This window comes from Nelumbo lutea, chromosome 3 (assembly GCF_056320005.1).
Source record: "Nelumbo lutea isolate HS-2025 chromosome 3, American lotus-T2T, whole genome shotgun sequence".
NCBI lineage: Eukaryota > Viridiplantae > Streptophyta > Magnoliopsida > Proteales > Nelumbonaceae > Nelumbo > Nelumbo lutea.
The window spans coordinates 108,917,484-108,939,427 of NC_142686.1; the positions used below are offsets into that span (position 1 = coordinate 108,917,484).

At 39.2% G+C, this 21,944-nt stretch overlaps 1 protein-coding gene across 1 annotated transcript in view; it reads left to right on the plus strand.

Moving 5' to 3' along the window:
- LOC148867522 (E3 ubiquitin-protein ligase RFI2-like) overlaps positions 1–20,301 on the plus strand; it is a 34,976-nt gene extending 14,675 nt beyond the window's left edge. The window contains exons 3-6 of the mRNA XM_088977850.1: positions 10,936–10,994; positions 18,703–18,728; positions 18,846–19,233; positions 19,560–20,301. Coding sequence (XP_088833976.1) covers positions 10,936–10,994; positions 18,703–18,728; positions 18,846–19,233; positions 19,560–20,085 — 999 coding nt within the window. The 3' untranslated portion in view covers positions 20,086–20,301. The remainder of the gene's footprint in view (positions 1–10,935; positions 10,995–18,702; positions 18,729–18,845; positions 19,234–19,559) is intronic.
- The last annotated feature ends 1,643 nt before the right edge of the window (positions 20,302–21,944 follow it).

Genomic DNA, 21,944 nt, shown 5'->3' on the forward strand with positions numbered 1-21,944 from the left:
AGTTTTGTGTTACTTGAAAGGTACTCCAGGGAAATGTATTCTATTTGCCAAACATGGACACATGAAGCTGGAAGCATACATTGATGTTGAAAGGTACTGTGACAACCAAGCAGCTATCAATATTGCACATAATCATGTTCAACATGATAGAACTAAGCACATTGAGGTTGTTAGACATTTTATACAGGAAAGAGTTTCCTCAGGAAAAGTTTGTTTGCCATTCATCATCTCCAAAAAGTAGCTTGCTGATATTTTGACCAAGGGAGTTCTGAGAGGGAAGCTGCCACACTATATAAGCAAGTTGGGCATGATTGACATCTATGCTCAGATTGAGGGGGAGTGTAAAGAGATTGGGCTGACTGGGCCCTAGTATCTTTTCTTGTAATATGTTTTATTTATTTGTTAGCTAATGGGCCTGCTATTTCTTTTGCTAGTTCTCTTTATGTTACTGCCTAGCTGGTCACCCAATTATGTTCAGATTGAAGTTTAGTAAAAGGATTAGAGAAGGGAGAGAAGAGATATTCGAACTCTTCTTCTTCTTCCTCCTCTTTTCTCCATCTTCCTTCTCTTGCACTGCTGTTCTCTTCTTTCCTTCCTCTTTTCTCTCTATTTTTCCCAAGTTTATCAGATTTTGAGGACTGATTTACATCTGTGTCAAGAATTCCAGAATATTCGAAAGTTGGTCAACTCACACATCTAGGCTGATTCGATAGGGACACACACTAGATTCTATGGTGGTACCAGTTACCAGCCTGCACAGATTGTAACTGCCTTCACCTCTATTATCCTACCACGTGTTCCGTTCGAAGAGCTTTTGCATTACTTGCACACTCGTATGACACTTTTGTCGTTTGCAGGCCTTACTTTTGTACCACATTTTGGTAATTTGCTTGTCTCATGGCCTGGTGTCTCTTTAAGTCTTGCGTGTGAGGGGCATGGTCTGCAATGTGTGAGCAGGACGCTTGCGGTTCTCTGTTTATGCAAGAGGTATTTGTGGTCAACCACTGGTTTGCAACCACAGTCATTTTATATGCCATAATAGTCCATGGCTATAACGCACATTGTAATATGTCCACGATTATTCTTACTACTATGACTGCAGTATATTAAATCCATCCCCTTAGATTGCTCAATAACGGACCTGCTTGTTATTGAGCAATAAATTGTGCCTAGTATTATTACCTTTGTATAAACATATTAACCCCCAAAATTCCGAGGAAAACACAGCAGGTGACTCATTTATACTTGAAGATTTATGAGTTGTGCTGTGAGCAACTCATGAATTTTTGTTTAGTAATGCTGAAGTATCCCTCGTATGTTGGCTCTCTACACACACTAGGGCTGTGCAGACTAGTAGATTGTATGGTTTCTCTTAGTAGTAATAGGTATCTTGATTTTGTAAGTGTCCTCTGTTCCCAGTGGTGTCCTTCTCATGTATTTGTCATTACTAGGGGCGAATTTATATTACTTTTGGAGGATGTGGTCACTTTGTTGGATCTTCCTATTTTTGGAGTTGGGAAGATTTCAGTCATCATCGGCACCACCTTCAATGAAGGTGAAGGAAGTTTACAAAGAGCTGCTGGCTGAGGATGAGAGGTTGCAGCAGATACTTTCTCAAGCTCAAAAGGGGAAACAATCATCACTAATGAACTGGTCAGAGCAATGGCGCAACAATCACTAAACACTCTCTGGCTCTACTACTTTTTCTCTCACCCTATCAAAATGTCAAATTTCTTATCAATCCTGTTGACCTTGTCCGTAACTATTTTTCTTTTTTTCTTTTTTGATAAATAACAAAGAAATTTCATTCAGCAAGAACCACCAAACTTCTCACCAAGGTGAACAGCAGCCCGAATAATTCAATTACAGCTCCAAAAGATCCCAATACAAGACACAATTGAAGTTACAAGTTATCACCAGGTCCTGGACACTCTCAAACAAAGTGATCCCTTGTTATACCCACCCTTGGAAGAGAATCAGCCAAGGTGTTAGCCTCCCTAGGAATCCAACTGAATTAGTTGCAAGTTGGAACTTGGAACCTGTGCCAGTCTCACTATCGGCTTAAACTTCCAAGGGATCTCACCATGGGAGCTCATTGAACAGATTATGGTTTTACAATCTCCTTCTACCTCCACGTTCCTCATTCCCTGCATATTAGCCTTGAATCGAAACTTGCAGTTCAGGCCTCAAGGAATTACTGTACCCAATTTAACCACACAAACTGAAAACTATTATTGCCATGGTGGACTCTAACAACATCCCAAGTACCAGACTCCCCTGGGTGATCAAGGTAACATCTGTCAAAGTTGAGCTTCAACCTGCCTGGGGCTGGAGCAATCCAATCAACTGTCCTTTGTTGTCATGTGGTCTGAAAATCAGGCATAGCTTGCCACCTCCTTAGCATTTTATTAGCTTAAATATCCTTAATGGCTTGAACTCATTGCAAATCAAAGCCCAATGAGCTATTCTTATTTTTATCATCTCAGCCAGTTCCTCAGTCATCCTTGCCTTTTTTAAGGACTCTTGCATTTCTTTTGCTCCACAGGCCCTATAGGACAGCTCCATGCACACATTGCCAAAGTCTTGTTTTTTTTTTTTTTTGATTTTTTTCTTTGGGCTATACAACTTGTCATGCTTGAAGTAAACAAGTCTGATACATCATTTTGAGCCACCCAATTACTTTCAACCGATGATTTATTTTATTTTGTTTTATTTTTTATCAGTAATGGAAATCAATCAGGGAAAAATGATCCCGCACCTGAACAGCATAAGAGCAATGCAACAAAAGATTGTTGGAGATTACCCCACTTCTCTGGCAGAGAATGCTCACATGATGGGAGAGACCGGTTTTCCACTTCCCTGGAGCCAATCATCTTGTCAAGAGTCTCAAGACCCTCATCCAACTTGCCCATTGTATCTTCAATCTCTAACTGTCACATCCATAAAACTCATCAGTTGGTTTAGTCCTATACTTCAGTACTTGAATCTCTTGGAGTCTTTAGTTGCTCCACCCTCCTCTTCGTTACTAGAATCTGTTTCTTTTTTTTTCTATTTTTTTGATAAATGAGTAAAATTTTATTAAACTAGCAAATAAGAGTTACATGCAACCCATAGAAAGGCACGAGATGCGACATTTCCTTTAAAGTTAGTTACAGAGTTATAAGTATAAAAGAAATTACACAGAAACCCAAAATAAAGTATCCTGGATTACCCCTTGTTTTGCAAGTGAACCAGCCATTGAGTTTGCTGATCTGCCTACGCACTGAACTCTGATTGTTATATTCCTTGTTAACCATTTAACCTTTTTGAGAAGATCTCTAAAACCCCAAATACAGTGTTCAGATCCTTCAGCCAACCCACTATCACCTGGGAATCCCCTTCAATGATTAGATGCTCTATGCCTAGCTGATTTGCAAGCTGGATTCCTTGTACAGCAGCAAGTTACTAGAATCTGTTTCCTTTGTTTCTGTCCTTAAACTGATCCCCAACTGTATCCCGTTCAACCTGATGCATGAATCTCCCTTTCTAACACCATTCTTCTCATTTCCCATCTTCTATGACATTCTGAGATTGCTAGAATTTGAAATATAATTTTTGAAGAAGCTATCAATTTCTTCAAGTTATGATCTGAACTTTTAGAGCCCATGGATATATTGTCCTTCACCTGCCTTTTGTCTTGACTAATTACTTTTATAGAACTACAAAGTTGACTTTATTTTCTTATTGTTGACTATTTATTATAGAAGAGCGATATATGTCATATAGAGTTTCAGTTTGGCTTCATATACAGACCTGCCCCATAAAGTGAGATATCTGCACTTGTCATAGGTAAATCTAATTATGCCTGATGTTTCCTTAGGACCAAGGCATTACCGACATATATAAGAAAAGCAAGTTTCATTGGGCATTCAAGAACAAGTTTGTCTCTTAGCCTTAGGGTCGGTGCTTAGCAAACAGGCTAGCTGATGAGCTAGCAGAGTACAAAAGGAATGGTTACATGGGGAGCATACCCAGGACTATCATGATATGGACATGTAAAAAGCTTGATAAGTGATGAATTAACGGGATTGGCAGCAGGGTCTGGCCTAAACTTCATGGGGTGCTAGGCACATACTTTTGTGTTCCATTATTTTTTTTTTCTGAAATTAATAAAAGTCAACAGTTTTCCATGTAAAAATTGAAAGTTTGGCTGAGTTAGGTCTAAGCATTGTTTAGGATGTAATTATCCTTTTATTTTACTAAAAGTTTTTCTTTCTTTTACTACCAGGAAACTCAGGTATTGGTGTCTTTAGAAATTTTGCAGGTGAAATTCTTATTGTTAGAGTCGGCTGTTGAGGGGTTGTATAGTCAATTTACATTGTTTTATATGCTGATGTAGTTACAAGTAGATCATAAGTTAAGTGATGTGTCCCACACTTAAGTGAGGGCACAATAGACATTGTGCAATGTTTTTAGAAAGCTATAAATAGAACTGGCTGACGAGAGAGAACTCTCTTGTTCGAACCAGACTTTGTTTTATCTTCTCCTCCTCTTCTCTTCTCTTCTTTTTCTCCTAATCTTTCTCCAGTATTTATTTCTATTCATTATTTCGAACCTAAGAATATTACAGGTCTGAACTTTATTATGGTATCAGAGTCAATATAATACTGTTCAGACCAACCCGGTTTTCTCCTTTTCAATGCCTATCCTCCTAGGTTTTTGCTGGTTTCTCACTAACCGATAGGAGATTCATAGAGAGGCTAAAAAGGATTAATCGTTTCTTTGTTATGGAGGTTTCAATGCCTCCAGTGGGGGTGGTGTTGGGCTGTTTTTGTGTGGTTGGTAGAAAACCCTCCATTTGATTCGAAGAGGGCTGGTTTAGTGGTGTAGTTGAATGACAACACAAGTCTGATTTTGTGGGGGGTTCAAATAGGTAGGTTGCATGAGTGTTATAGGGAGGAATAGATTTCGATGTGTTGCAGAACCTAATACTATGTATATGAGGTGTATTTTGGTGGTTTATGGTGCTGAAAGTGGGAGACAGCAGTGGTGTTGTTGCTGAAACTTGTGACAGTAGATACTCTAACAATAATAAGTTGTTGGGGTGTAGGATTGTGACTCTTTAGTGAAGTGGAGTGACAGGCTACTGTTTTTTTTTTTTTTTTTGCAGCAGTGAAGGCAAGTCTAGTGTAATGGTTCCCTTTGATTATCTGAATGCGCAGATGACATCTATCAAACTAAATGGTGAGAATTATGTGCCTTGGGCTAAATCTGTTGAAGTTTTTCTGAAAGCTTAGAATAAAGTGAAGCATATGAAGGAAGGCAAACCCTCAGATGACTCTTAGGAGTATGATGAGTGGGAGCAAGATGATGCATAGATTATGACATGGTTATGGAATAGTATGGAACCCAAGATTAGAGTGAACTTTATGTTCTTAGATTCAACCAAGGAGGTTTGAAATCATGCAAAGAAGCTTTATTTTGGACAAGACAACACAACTAGGGTTTACCAACTGTACAAAGAGTATTTTAATGTACAACAAGGTAGTCAAAAATATTATGCTAGTATGAGAAATCTTTGGAATGAGTTGAATCTGTATCACCCCCTTATATTTGATATCAAGATCCAACAACAACAGAGAGAGTAGTTGGATGTCACTGGATTCTTAGTAGGGTTAAAATTTGAATATGAACCGGTGAAACACAGATACTAGGTTGGTCTACTCTTCCCTCTCTTGAAGAGGTGTTTGCCCGTCTCCGGGGGATCTCGGTTGGACCTACGGAGAACTCCACTATATTAGATAGGTTTACGTTTGCAGTCATAAGAGGGGGAGGCCGTTGAGGTAGAGGAGGAGCCCAAGAGGTTCATCCTGGCCGTGGTGGTGGTCGTATTGGAGGTCGAGATTCAGGGGGAGCCCGGCGTAGTAATGGTCCGAGGAGGTGTGCACATTGTGGTATGGAGGGACATACTATCAACTATTGTTATGATCTACATTGCCCACCTTCAACTTGGGCAAATCATGCAATGACTACTGGTGGTGGTTTGAGATAGGGAACCTAACAAATTGATTAGATACCCCCTACATCTATGGATGCCTCCGGAAAGGAGATGATGAGTGTCCCACGTGATGAGTATGAGCGGTTCATTCAAGCTATATCTCAGCAAAACACGACTACCCTTGTACACTCAGGTATGACTTGTTTGGCATCTAAACCTTTCCACTGGATTATCGATTCTGGAGCCTCTGATCATATGACTAGGACTCCAAATGTGTTTTCCTTCCTTTCTCAGTCCTCTACATCACATTCTGTTACTCTTGCTAATGGTTCCACATCTTCCATTTGTGGTGTTGGTAATGTTGACATAGATTCATTATCCCTATCATCAATTTGTATGTTCTCAAGTTTTCTTTTAGTCTTATGTCTGTTAGTAAATTGACCAAGTCTCTTAATTACTCCATCATTTTTTACCCTTCATCTTGTGTTTTTTAGGTTCTCAAGACAGGGATGAAGATTGGTGGAGGGCATGGAGCTGCTGGACTGTATTATTTTGATGGAGGTGGTTCGACAACAACCCTTTGGCATTATAGACTTGGTCATCTATCCCTCAAAGCACTTAAGTTACTTGTTCTGTCGTTGAGTCGTCTTTCTACTTTGGATTGTGAGTCTTGTCAGTTCAGGAAACATCATCATGTTCCCTTTAGTCATAGGGTTAATAGTCGTGTGTTTAGTGCTTTTTCTTTAGTCCATTTGGACATCCGGGGTCCGAATAGAGTAGTGTCGTATAATGGTTACAAGTACTTTGTAATTTTTGTTGATGCTTATTCAAGGATGACATGGCTTTACCTTATGAAAGAAAGGAGTGGATTGTTTACCATTTTTTAAAAATTTTATGGTGATATTTGCAATCAATTTGGTGTACACATTAAGATTCTTTGTTCTAATAATGGTCGAGTACCTACACCCCTCGACATGGCATTATCCATCAAACCTCGTGTACCTACACCCCTCGACAAAATGGGGTGGTTGAAAGAAAGAACCACCACCTTTTGGAAACTGCTCGGTCCCTTTTGCACCATATGAATGTTCCCAAACACTTGGAGTGATGCTGTGCTTACATCTTGTTTCCTTATTAACCGCATGCCCATGTCTATCCTTGAAGGTCATTCTCCGTTTTCTATTTTGTTTCCTGCTTTGTTCCCTTTCTTTCTTACCCCCAGGGTTTTTGGGTTTTTGGGTGTGTGTGTTTTATCCATAATCTTGGGGCCTGGGATGAATAAATTAGATGCTCGATCCACTCAGTGCATCTAGGGCTGCAAGTCAGGCTGGGTTAGGTCGGGTTGAGGCCAACCCTAACCCTAACCCTAACCCTAACCCAACCCGACCTTCAACCCAACCCTAATCCAACCCTAACTAAATTCCTTCAACCCTAACCGAACCCAACCCAACCCAAAGTCAACTTCGGGTTGGGCCCAACCCAACCTTCCCATCCCTTAAAATCTTGTAGAACTTCTTAATCTTATTTCTTAACTCAACTTTCATTACATATATTAATCCTATGTTTTATTAGTATTTGTTTGTTGATGTTTTTATTGGTTCTTTAAGTACAAAATTCAGGAAAAAGTGTTTGAAATGACTATAATTTATTATGATGACTTATAATAGATCTTTTATGGGCATGAAGCTATGGGTGGCAAACAACAGAGAGGAAACAAAGAATAAAATATTCAGAAAACATAAAATTTGTTATCAAGGTTTTAGTATTTCCAATTAGATTAAGTGAAGTGATTCTCTTAAATGAAATAAATGATAGTATGTGGTAGTGGCTATACAATTATCATGCATCTAAACAAATCAATGCATGATCGTATATGTAACATATATTTATATATTGGGAAAATCTATGGTGTGGGAAAGACATGGTATGGAAAGAGTTTTGACCAATCAAAACCCATGCATGAATTTTGATAAATAACACTCGATTGGCTACCACGTTTATAATTCTAGTTGAATGGTCAAAATCTATTTAGATATCATATCTTTTCCATATTATAGTTGAACCCTTATATATAATATGTACTATAGAGTTGGGTTCAGGCTGGGTCGGGTTGCCCAAGGGGTCAACCTTAATCCAGCCCAAAGTAAAGTCGGGTTCATAAATTTTAACCCTAACCCTAACCCGAGCATCAACTCAACCCAACCCACTCGGCTTTTTCGGGTTGGGTTTGGGCTAACCCGACCCAAGTTGTAGCCTTAAGTGCATCTTTCTTGCCTATTCTAGGACTCTCAGAAAGGGTATAACACAACCCCAATTCCCGACGTTCTTTTGTGTGTCTCGATGTTATGTTCTTTGGGTCCGTTCCTTTTTTTTTTTGGGCTAGATGCCTCTATTCTTCCTCCACCTCCACTTCCGGTTCCCATGGGGGACCCCATTCCTCTTGTTCCAGTTGTGGCCAAGTCTTCGCATTCAGTGCCACTTCCTGTTGAATGACCACCAATCCGACAAGTGTATACGCATCGTCATGTATCCTCCTACAACTTCATTGTCATCGATAGATTCGCCAGCCTCAACCCTTTTTCTGACCTTGATCTCCCTATCCCTTTGCGGAAAGGTAAACATAGTCGCACTCTTCACCCCATTTCTAATTATGTTTTTGTATCTCACCTTTCTGCTTTCCATTGTCAATTTGCTTCCCTATCATCCTCTATTTTTGTTCCTACAGATGTCTAGGAAGCACTTACTTCTCTAGGGTGGCACCAAGCAATGAAGGAAGAACTCTTGGCCCTAGCTCATAACCATACATGGGAACTTACCACCATTCTGCCTAGTAAGCATGTTGTGGTTGTAAGTGGGTGTACACTATTAAGCTTTTACTTGATGGGAGTGTTGAGCGGTTGAAAGCCCGATTTGTTGCTGAAGGTTATTCACAGATGTATGGTGTAGATTATACAAACACCTTCTCCCCAGTTGTCAAGATTGACTCTGTACGTGTTTTGATCTCCCTTGTTGCTATGTATGATTGGCCTTTGCTTCATCTTGGCATCAAGAATGTATTTTTACATTGACTCTGCATGTTTAGATTCAAGAAGGTTATTTATGGGCTTAAACAGTCTCCTTGTGCATGGTTTGGCAGATTTAGTGAGGTGGTGAAGAAATTTGCATGAAACAGTGTTAGTGACAGGTTGGAAAGATTTTATTGGTGGTATATGTAGATGATATTGTTATCACTGGTAGCAACAGGTTGGGGATTGATAGGCTAAAGATCTTGTTGCATGATCACTTCCAAATAAATGACCTTGGAAAATTAAGATACTTCTTAGGGATAGAGGTAGCAAGATCCAAACATGGTATTAATCTGTGTCAGAGGAAATATGTTCTTGATCTGCTAGAGGAAACTGAGCTGTTGGGTGCCAGACCAGCTGAAACACCCATGGATCTGAATGTCAAGTTGAGTAGTGATGGGGCACTCGATTAACACACCTATAAAGCTGTTTTGTGATAACCAAGCTGCAGTTCATATTTCTTCCAATCTTGTGTTTCATGAAAGAACAAAGCATATATAAGTTGACTGTCACTTTGTAAGAGAGAAGGTGCTTAGTGGAGTGATGAGCACAACATATGTAAATTCAAGAAATCAATGGGCACAAACTTGTTTACTAAAGGGTTGAGTCGGGGAAGAGTGGATTACATATGTAATAAGCTGGGACTATACGACATTTACTCACCAGCTTGAGGGGGAGTGTTAGAGTCGGCTGTTGAGGGGTAGTATAGTCAATTTTCATTGTTTTATATGCTGATGTAGTTACAAGTAGATCATACGTTAAGTGATGTGTCCCAAACTTATGTGAGGGCACGATAGACTTTGTGCAATGTTTTTAGAAAGCTATAAATAGAACTGGCTGACTAGAGAGAACTCTCTTGTTCGAACCAGACTTTGTGTTCTCTTCTCTTCTCTTCTCTTTCTCCTAATCTTTCTCCTGTATTTATTTCGAACCTAAGAATATCACAGGTCTGAACTTTATCACTTATGATTTACACTAGTCCAATTGGAATTGGTAGTTCTGTTCATGCTGAATTAGATGTTATCTTACAAGCACTAAGATTGGCTGTGTTTGGGTTATATAGAGATTCAGGTAGAAGGGAATTAAACCATTTTAATTAGGAGGTTAAGGGGTGAAAGCCAACTCCTTGGATCTATAGCTGTAATATGAGGGAGGTTCCTTTTGGTATCCAGCTTGAAGATATTGTTTAAATGGATATCTCGTGCCAACTTTTATGCTCTTTCTAATGCCAAGGAAGTAGCTATCAGGAGAAATTTGAATTGGGGACCCATTTTGAAGGGGGGGGGGACCTGTAATACAATAAATATTATATGGATTGTTGTATAAACTCTCAATTCGCTAGCTGATTTTAAGATTTGCTTGTCAACTTTTTCATTTTGCAATAAAATTTTTATCAGTTACCATCACAAATTCACAGTAAATATAACAAGTTCAGAATCTTACACTATAAGCTTGATCAAATAGAAAAGCCATCCAATCAGGAAAATTATACATAATTTATAGAGAAGAAAGAGCTCCAAATTGATTGTATTGTTCTGTTTCTTGATTTTTCCAACTATATGTTAATTATTGTGTTTGTGTAAGCAGAAAAATAAAGGTTGCTATTTATGGTGAGGCATGGTGCTAGAACTGCTTCCCATTTTCATCTTTGAGCTGTAATATGCTCCATGCAGCCAATTTTGGGGTGTATTTATACTTTACAAGAAATGAAATCATAGTTTCTTCTCTATTCAGTTGTGCATCTGGTTGTCTGATCAGTACATGTCTACTAAATTGGGCTTGTTTTACTGTATTTGTCTATTATAGATTATTTGTGCATAAATGCATTCATTATTGCTATGGTTTTACCATCTTCCTGATATCTTTCCTTGGTTAATGAGTGTCCTTTTGCAGCCATTTGGAGTTCATTGGTGTCCATTCGGTGGATTGGCTCGAGTTCCTTCATCTTTTGAGTAAGCATGATCTGCGAATTATAAGCGTACATAAGCTATTCTTCTGCTAAAATTCTTAATATGAGCCTTTGCTTATAACCCTAACTGCCTGCTTCATGATCAATTTCTTGTGTTATTTTCCCTTCACCTCCACCAAATGCTTCTCCAGATCTCATGTTGTATGTCTGTTCTCTTCATGATGGCCTGACCATGATTCTGCCAATACTGCCAATATTCAGCTTGAGTATTTGCCTTAATATTCTATTTTCTCCACTAACATTTGATGCCTTATTTCTTCCACATTTGGGGCTCGAGGCTTTTCCGATAATCCTATGTCTCTCGAAACTAAAAACGTACATAGCTTCTGCATATGCAAATTGAACATCTTTCTCAGCTTTCTTGTATTCTCTGCGCAGAGTATGTTTCTAAACCGATTATTGATGATGCTTAGCTTTGGGAACTGTGGATGAATATAAAAATCGAGAACTTCTCCATCATTTTAGAAAGGGTCATTTGGAACAGTCAAAAGTTTCTAATATGGTTAGACTTTTAACATACTTGGGCCAGTTTGGTTCACTTTCAGAAGGTTTAATGCCATCTATTATCCTACTACAAAGTTGAATGTCTTCAATTTTATTCTTCCATTTAAAAGTAATACCACTTGGTTAAGTTAGTGCTGTTATCATAGTTGACATTTGGTATGTCATATTGAACCATTTGACTTGTGATGGCATGACTCAAAACATAAGGTGCCAATTGACTTACACCTTGGTTATACTGGAAACTTGAAACAAAAAGGCGGGTAATTTTTCACTTTAAAGTTGAGCAACCTTTTTGAGGCAAATTAAAAAAAAAGTCTTGCATCTTGGTGTTTGTCAAAATTGTTGAGAGGTTCCAGGATTCCATCATAATTTTAATGTTAGGGAAGCTGATTATTACCTTTTTTGCTTCATTGTCTCTACAAGGCACAAAAATTGTGGTTGAATCTGAGGATAGGAGGGTTTGATGTCATTTCTCATTGGAAGTTGGAAGTATCTTTTGTCTCTGCATATTCCTTATAAGATGTGCTTTGTGGACTGTTTATCTGAGCAGAATATTGGCAATTGAAATATACTGATTAAAATCAATGAGAATTGATAATCTTGTCTTTAGGAGCAAAATGTTGGATAAACAGTGTGTATTGTCTACCTCACTTTATAAAAGCGGAACTGCCAGCTGCTCTACAGGGCCTAAGAATGACCAGAGCATTGAACTATTTGAGCCTGGTTGTGGAAGGGAATTCTAGGGTGTCTATAGGCTGGATGAAGAATGAGCATCCAGGAATATGGGATGGGCAATTCAAGAATATTGAGAGGGAGATAAAATATTTGGTGAATGCAATAGATGCCACCTTCTCTTGCACTCAATGTCAGCAAAGGGAATAGCTGATGCATTGACAAAGCAAGGGGTGAATAGGGGATAGTTATTTTGGGGTAATCTATCAAAAAAAAGTTATTTTGGGGTAACTTAATAATGCAATTTCTAAAAATAGGCTAGGTGGCTTTATTCTGGTCTAATACTTTGGGTTGGTCAACATTTCATTCTCTATTCTTTTCTATGATCAATAAAATTGTACTGTTAACATTAAAAAAAGAATCTGCTGATAAAAAATGATAAAAAAGAGCCTTAGTCTCTTTGGTGTCCATTTTGAAAGTGTTGGAAAGGCTCCGATCTTCTAATTTCTGTAATGGATGGGTATCTATCATTTTTTATTGCAATGAGGTGATAGATATGTAATCTGATTTGCTGTTCAGCCATCTGCCTTTTTTTTTGATAAAATATTTTAATTAGTTAAAAATGGATGGGAATGTTTGAGATTTGAACTTTTTACTTAGCTTTCTTTTAAAAGGTAGATTTTCAAAAAATATTTTGCTGGACTGGCGGTTTCTTCTGGCTTTTCATTACCAAATTGATGTTATAATTCATAATATCCCCCATGATTACTCTTCTTATCAAGTTGCAAGAATGTTAACTGGTTGATTGATTTATTTCTACTGTGTAAATATCTTGTTATAGCTTGCCTATTCACCTTTTTGGAAATATTATATTGACATTGTCTCTCCATTTATCAAAACAAAAAGGAATGTTAATTGATTGGTTTTCCTATTTCTTGTGCTATCATCATACAAATTGCTAGTACTGTCAGATCAGTTCAATTGTATGGTTTTGGGGTTTTTGTATGACATTCCTTGCAGTACACCTAAATTGATGTAAAGTCCTGATTGACAGGATTTTTAATGCCATATCAAAGGTATTTGATTGTATCTCAACTGCAGGTTGAATATGATGGCTTAAGAGAAGAGGAAATTTTGTTGGCTGGATGGAGGGTTTTGAAGTCTTTGAATATGATGGATTTACAATGACCTTTTATACGTTCTGGGAAATTATGATGGTATATGTGAGGACCGCAGATCCCCCACCCAATGTTTTTCAATGTAGAGCAGCCTTAGTGTACAAACTACATATAGTGCTAGCTAAAGTTCTTGCCTCCAGGCTAAAGAAGGTGATGGGCTTGAAATTACAGTCATTCCAAGGTGCATTTGTAAATGATAGTGGAGGAAGCACTGATTGCAATGAATCCACCAACTCTAGGTCTTGTGATGGGAATTAAGGAATTGTTTGCAAGGTACAAGTACAAAGAATGGTTGTGAGAGTATTAGGTATCTGAAACATCTGGTGTATAACTGTATATTGGCAGGTGTTGATGTCAAATGGAGAAAATTGGATTGAAGTAATTGTTTGCACAGACTCACCTTTTGCCTTGGTCGAAGTTGACCAATAGGATTTCACAAAGGTAAGTAGGCATTTGTGAAGGAAAAGATACCAAAAATGTACCTGATGGTGCGCAATCCGGTTGGTCTTAGCTGTCAACGACCTTGCCTCTGACTGGAGCAATAGGGAGCCTGAAATGGAGAAGATGAGGAGTCTCCGGGGAGGAACCCGGTGAGATTGCTCTGAAGTTCAAGTTAGCATTCTCTCGAAGGCAAGATAAAACCAGATGGCGCAAAGTTCACATACCTTGTTCTTGGGGGGTAGGGAGCCTTTTATAATCACCTCGCGCATTCACTCCTAAGCTTCTGTTAGGTTGGGTATGATTATCTCTACGCTCCTGCCAGTTCGGGTGTCATCACCTCTGCTGGGACAGAACCGCCACTGCTCTCTTTGTCGGAGCCGTCTTTGCAATCTGGAGATGGTGGTGGTAGGTGGCTGTTGAAGTGCAGCTGCCAAGCGTTAGATCCCAAGTCAGTTAGGTGCGTTGCCCCTGGGTACGGGCTTCCTCGGTGTTAGGTGTGGTACGGTTGTTCAGTTTGGCGTCCTGGAGTCGAAGTGCTGGAGTGGTGAGCGAGGTGAAGTCTTGAGTTCGGATAGAGGTGTCCCGAATTGCCATGGGGCAGGCTAGTTCCGGTTGCTGCCCTTTGTGCTTGTAAGGCTCAGGGCTTAAGGGAGAGCTCGGGCTCCTTACGGGGAGTTCGGGCTCCTTGTAGGGGGTTCGGACCGCTGGTTCCTCCTTTCGGAGCTTGCGCCTTGGGCGTGCTGTTGTGCCGAACTGTTGCCTTTGCCACGTGTTGAGTGATTACGAGATCGGGCCAAATCTTCCTTCATCAGTACCCATTCTGAGTTTGGGACCTTGGGTTTTGTTTCAGGACTAAGTATAGGTGAGCATGCAAATCAGCTATTGCTCTTAGGCTAGGCCCCTTCAAACTTTATCAAATGCTCAACCCAGCCTGCTAGGTTGTATCCCTATCTAAAGACAGCAAAGCTGAAGTTTTCCTTTTCTGAGGTCTGGCATGGGAATGTATTAGAAGAGTTGATTTGCTCATTATGCTGCAACACAAGAAAATCAGCATAATTGCCTGTTAGAATGTGGAAAGTTTACTTTAATCTCGGAACTCTCTGAATTGCTGGTATATTTCTTGCACCAATTGCAAATTTGTGATATCTATGACCATTTCTACAAAGAGCAAATGACTTCAAAAGGGCAATGAGGATTTAATAAATTGTGTAAGGAGTGGTTTTCAATAAGATTGTGAGCTTATTTCAGTTCAAGGCTGTTAAAGTAATAAATCAATCTGCCATTGGATAGTGGCTTGGTAGCAGATGGAGGGAGTGTGAAGGCCATGGGAATTGGTTTACCATACTATGGTTATTGACCTTAGGACTATGATCCTTCAGAGGTTGTGGGCTCTTTTGGCATGGGAATTTGGAAGAGTATTGCAGATCTTCTTTTTGAGTTCTCTAAATTTGTGGTTTTGAGCTGATTGGAGGTGACAAACAAATTTCAAGAGGAAGATAACATAGCATGGGATTTCCCTTTATATACCACTATCCTTTTATCTAATGGATGGCTTCTCAGAAAGGAGTGCTGTTACAAGTGGGAAAATGCATTCTAATCGACACCCAAGTGGTTTGGTTTTGAAGTTTTGAAGAAGGCTCAATGACTTGGAAATGTATACTTTCATTTTACATTCTTGCCATTTGAGATCATATTCTCAAGAACTAAGGTATAAACACTTACAAAGGGGTACATCATATCACATGTATCAATTGCACCAGGTGCTTGCCTAGACGCACCAGTCGCGTTTCTTTTCTAAGGGGCTGTGCTTGTGTTCTGGCAAGGCGGATGCCTTGAAACGTGCCTTGCCTCTGGCATGCCTTTTAAAACACTGTTACTATTCAAAGTCATCAGAATTAAGATTCCTAAATGCACTCTTATTGACAGGACACACTGGAGATAACTTGACTTCTGTCTGGAGCATCTTTGAATATCATTGTAGAAGCCTACTGCACTAGGTTTCTCACTTCACAAGTTGTCTGTTTCCAAGAACTCTTAATAAGAGATCATTCCTTGCTAAGTTAGGATCTGGTTCAAACCTTAATTCAATCTGGAATTCTTAGTCACTTGATCATATCATTGTATATCTCATACTATTTCAGATGGGATTAATTGTAAATCAATCGCAAGAAACACTAAACTAAAACATTTCAGTTAGAGGGGTAAATTGGGTTCAAGTGAAAACTCTATATGAACTTTATCTGTGGATGATAATAATTAGGGGATGAAAGACACGGCAGACATTGCTTCTTCAGCCTCATCAAGTAGCAGAATATCATGTCTTGGTGCCTACCACCTTTATGTCACATAAAACTAAGTGTCCATTTGGGAGGGATTTCACGCAGCAGCTTTTGGCTTTGTGAGATGGGCCCCACCTGGACAGCCTATAATCTGTTTGGTCAAAACCCAGAAAGCCCAAATTTACTGTCCTTAGCCCCCTTCCCAACAAAAAAATACAGCTATTTGTTCAACCTTCTTTTAACGATTTCTCCAAAGAAGTTCAGTGAAAGTAAGTAGCCCAGTCAAAGCTTCAACCCTACCAAGCAGGCCCTAAATTGTGATGGGTGTAGCATGGATAATTCAGGGATGTCAGGAGTGGGATAGTATTCACTGTTCAGAAATTATGAAGGGCATGTGTGAGATGGAGCAAGGGAGATGAGAGCCACTTTACATGGATCGTTTCATCTGCAAACAGGCAGATACACTAGCAGGACTAGCAAGATAAGGGATAATCAGGGAGTGGGTTGAGAACGATTTTTCTGGGCACAATTGTAAGAAATATGTCACGTAAGAATATATGGGGGTGAAGATTTTTCATTCTCTCTGACCTATGATTATATAATATGTATATTTCTTTTCTATCTAATGAAGTAGAGTGTTACTGATCAGAAGAAGACGAGGGGTAAACAGGACTCAATGCGGGTTTCCACCTAGAGGGAAGCATAACATTTTAAATATACATAAATATACCAAGTTAATGAATTCTCTGTAAGTTACTAATCCAAAAAAAAGGAAGAAAGAAAGAAAAAAGAAACTGAAACCAGCATATATCTCTTTTTCTTCGCCAATTGATGTGACTGGGCACAAGAAGTCTTCACTTAACTACTTGGCCTTTGGATGCACATGACAATCTTATTCAACCTTCTCTTGAGCACCTCATGAGCTTGCCACTAGGTTCCTATAATGAATTATTTTCATATGTGGTATTTTCTTGTTCCACTTCCTGGTTTATCTTATCCTATGGGGATATTGTTTCTTATTTTCTTGACACTCTTTTTCATAAAGTTGCCCATATTTGCACTCATCTTCTTTCATGTTGTTTTTTTGTCTGGTATGCAACATTCCAAAGCATTCTTCTATTTTCTGCTTTAGTTTTATGATCAAAATCTTTGTTTAGTCCATCTCATTCAAACTTAGAAATGGTTGCTTCTTGGTGTTTTTTGTTAACCACTTTTGACTATCCCTAATTTCCAGTGTTTCATGGATTCTCCGAATCTCCTAAATGGTTGACTGTCTGTATTGGAGTGCCACACTCCACAGATTCTTGAGGGTACTCTATGTATTTTTATCTCCTAGCTTTTTTGACCTAAATGAATAGCTTATGTAAAAGATGAATGCCATCTTTGTAATAAAGACAACATTCTAAACCCCCAATTTGCATGTGTTTTTATGTTAGAATATAAAAATACATGAATTATTCTGATATACTTTTTTGATAGAGGTATCCATGACTATGTGTTTTTCTCATCTTTTCCAGTCAAGACTCTTGGGCAGACATCTGATTCTAACTTGTGTCCATGTCCATGCAACATTGCTAATCTAAATCTGCTCATGTTTTCTCCTAAAATTTTATTTTTATGTCTCTTAGTTCAGCTAAAATTTTAACATAATACATGAGGTGACCAGTTACTTGGTTCTCTTTCATGTTCTTAATTTGACTGATACATACAGGCACTTGTGCCGATGATGCAATGCCATTTTGTTACGATCATTCCATTCCCTGTTCTGTCATGCAATAAGAGTACCTGCTCTAAAAAAAGGAACCTAAAGTTATCAGCAACCCTTTCTTGAGAACCTGATTTGATGAAGATGGGTGGGGGTTGACATTGCAAACTGACTGGCTGCCACTTTCCACAAGTTGTTCTGAGTTGGACTACTGGACATTAAAAAGGAAGCCTCTCACTTAGTAAATGGGACCTTATTTAGATGCTTAGGGAGCTACCCTTGGCTGATGAAGTCATCATTCTCCTGCAGTTGGAATCCCTGCGGTTGAAAAATCTAGGAGGCTTAAGGATTAAGTTCTATATTATATAATCCATGGCAGTGAGATTGAAACTTAGAAAATGTAAAATTAAGAACATCAAGATGCACTTTGAGAAAGAAGGAAATATTCCCTCAAAATAAACTTTGGGGATTGATGCACTATAGATTTTTTTTGGACTCGCCGCTAGTTTAATTGGAAAATAATAGTTCAGCAATTTTGGGGGTAATTTATAAACTTCGCTGTTGAATGTACCATAAGGATTCTGTTGCAGTTTAAGAGGATTGCAAAGAGTATTGTATGGAAACTCGCTAGATCAAAACATTGCTTTAAATGATCATACGTCAACACAACAAACCATCTATTGGTAGGAATATTGATTTAAACTTCTGGTATCATACAAAGTGTTATTGTCTTTTAGCCAGTCACTTTCTTGGTAATTTGTGGACATCCAAAGATAATAAACCTTGTTCTTAATTTTAACATTCTGGTTTGGAGGAAGCTTGAGCTGGAAACAACTTTGCAAAAAATTCATGAATTAAATATTTCTCCTTGTGTTTTTTCTCACATTTTGATGTGTATTTTAAACTTTGCAGGGAGGGGGAATCTCCATCCACAGCATGTAAGTTATTTGATCTTTTCTTGGAGCAGTACTTCAGTTATTTATTTTTATTTTTACAACCTCACTGGAGGCCTCCTGACCAAGTACTATGATGTGTTTGAATACCTTTTGATGCAGATCATGACCTATTGGGACACCATGCTATATTTGCTGAGCATACAGCTGCATCATCTGCTGCCCATTCTTGCCCATATGTTGCATACTTCCAACCACTTCAGCCCTCTGCCTCAAGCTCCAATGAAGGTATGGCTGAGGGTCCTAACTTCAGTCATCATTGGAATAGTCTCTCTGGACCAAGCGATATATCTACTCATGGTTTTCCCGGTTTGGATCTCCATTATCACAGTTGGGATCACCATTCCCCTCCATTCTCTCCAACTGGCAGTCGCATAGCTGGAGCTGATCAAGCTACGGTTCCTTCTTCAACCCTGAGATCGACAAGGGGTGACACTGAAGCTCTGCCAAGATCAGGATCTTTTGTGCACCCATACCTTCTTGGTCATGGGTAAGTCTTGATAATCAAGAAAGTTATCTTTGGATGTAAAGCTTTTGCCCTTTTGGAAGTAGAAGCACAATAACCAGATGGTGGAAGAAAGCTTTCTTTAGTGATGCAAATTTATATTAATAACAACGAATAGCACAAAATTTGCCTTTTTCTTTTCTAAAAGCAATATTTTGTTTCACAAAGAAGGGGCAAAAACAAGTGGCTATTATGACTTGTGGCATGACATTTCTTTCCAAGCGCTTATTCATGCACCCCCTCTCCCTCTTGGATTAATTATTGTCCACTTTATGCATTAAAATTGACAGTTTAGACATCCATCATTGCAGATCAGGTCCCAGGGCTGGAAGTTCGGTTGTTTCCTCAATGGTCCCTCCTTATCCCAGCAGCAGTGCAAGAACCCATGACAGGATACAGGGTCTTCATGCTTATCATCAACAACAGCAGCCAGGCAATTCGCCAGGCATGCGTGCACCCATTTTTTCGGGCATCAGGAGATCCAGCGGTCTGCGGCCTGTGGGTCCTGTGGCCTCATCCTCTGATCATTCGGGTACCTTTTATATGTTTCCATCTTCAGGTTCATCTGGCCGGAACCTCCAAGATGCAGATACTCCATTACGGAATCGTTTTTATGCATGGGAAAGAGATCGCTTTGCTCCCTTCCCATTGATCCCAGTGGACAGAGAGTCGAGTTGGTGGGGGCCATTCCATCAAGCTGCTGGTGGGTCAGATTCCGGCGGCAGGACTAGTAGCTTTTGGCAGAGGCATGGATCTGAGAGGTCGTCACAAGGTCGGGCAGAGAATTCTTCCTATCAGCCGGTTCATCCTTCTGGTCGGATGTTTCCTTTCATATGAAAAGCACATCACTCAAATGACTGAAGACCAAAATCTATATGAGAAATGATATAATGGCTTGCTCCTGAGTCTGTAAATCGCAACAGACTTAACTTTGCCGTGTGGTCCCTAAAACAGAAAACAATCTTTTGGTTGTCACACGGCTGTGTGATGACTTTTCGGCTTCAAACTTCTGCCCGGAGGATATGAAATAAAATATCTTTGTGGAGTGGCAAATGAATGGCCCCGACCTTTACTGACTATATTTGCTGTCTTACACGAGTTTATTATCCCCCAATAAGCTGTTCTTAAGTTGGTTATCTGGAAAAGCATTATTGCTATGGAGAGCTACTCTGTTCCCGACTGGTCATAGCTAAGCTCGCCCACGGTTTTAGTGCTAACTGCTAGCCTCAACAGAGGCAATAGCAGCTGGACTTGAAGTATATGGGCAGTGTGCTTAAGGCGTATAGAGGGCTATTTGGGGGAATTTCGATATAGTGTGGTGAACTGAAGGGCAATCTTTAGCTGACGACGTAGTCCTTTTGTTTGATGACCTGCCAATTAGATCATGCCGTCTTGATGTGGATAAGAATATGAATTATTCTGCCAATTAGATCATTCCATGGGTTGTCGGGTATTTATCTACTTGACTTTTATATTGGCTCATAATATGCATAAAAATATGAAAAGGTAAGGTTCGTGGAGATGGTAGCGGGTCTGACGAGTGGCGACCGAGGAAAAACTGCATTTCCTCGTTCATTCTTATGTCCACAATTTTCTAAATATTTTTAATTGGACGGCAGGTCGACTGCTTTACAATTCCAGTTTCTAAATTTTGATTCAATATAATTTAGCAAATTTGAAATTATCGGATAAAAAAATTACTTCAACAAAAAAAATCAAGGGGTTTTTGTAGATTTCTCTACAGGAGGTTTTAAGTTGGGAAAAGTGATAGGTAGGGAAATCTATCACAAAAACATGGGGTAATCTAGCATAGGTATGGGATTTGAAATAATACATTCAGAAAATCAATAAAAATTTTTTAGGGGGGTAAATCATAAATTTTCCGAAAATATTTCAATGACATTTATTTATTGTAGAATTTTAGAATAAGTTCTTTATATTTTTGCTAGCAAAATTAATACCATGGAGGTACTAGATTAAAATTATGATGGTGGGTTAACAATTTTTTGGCAGCAACTATTACTTCTAAATCCTATCAAGGAGAAATTTGGATCAAAGAATCTGGTTGTTATTGCTTATCCACTTCAACCGAATGGAGTAAGACATAATTAGTTGTATTAGCAGAAAGTAATGCCAAAACAGGATCTCTCTATAAAAATGGCTGATTTCAGGATGGGAAGTTGAACGAGTGGGATCACAAGAAAAAAACGCAGGATAAGATTTGTGCCCATCTGGGCAAAAATTTAGGCTGTTGGGGGCCAACAGCCTATGCTATTGAGAACATTCTTAGGAATGCCAATACATGAGGGGGGTAAAATAGTAATTGCCTCATATTTTCTTCTGACCAAAAAGATGAATTCACATCTGCACCCCACAACGTTGCACAGCACATCATCGGGAAATGTTCCCAATACATGGCGGGAATGTGATGTGGGACATTGTATGGGGGCGCAGATGTAAACTCCAAAAGATAGACATGGGCATGAATGGGTTAACGTGTCCAGTTCCAAAACACTCTCAACAGCATAAGCTCTTGGCTCCCAACAGCCAAAGCTATCTCCCGTTTGGGAGGGCTCAGTTAACGTAGTTCCCCCCAAACGCTGAAGCTGTCGCAAACGGAGCCTTACAGGAGCGTTTCCTCAGCAGGAAATTGAAAAAAAAAAGTTTACTAGAGGGAAAACCGGGGAAACATGATC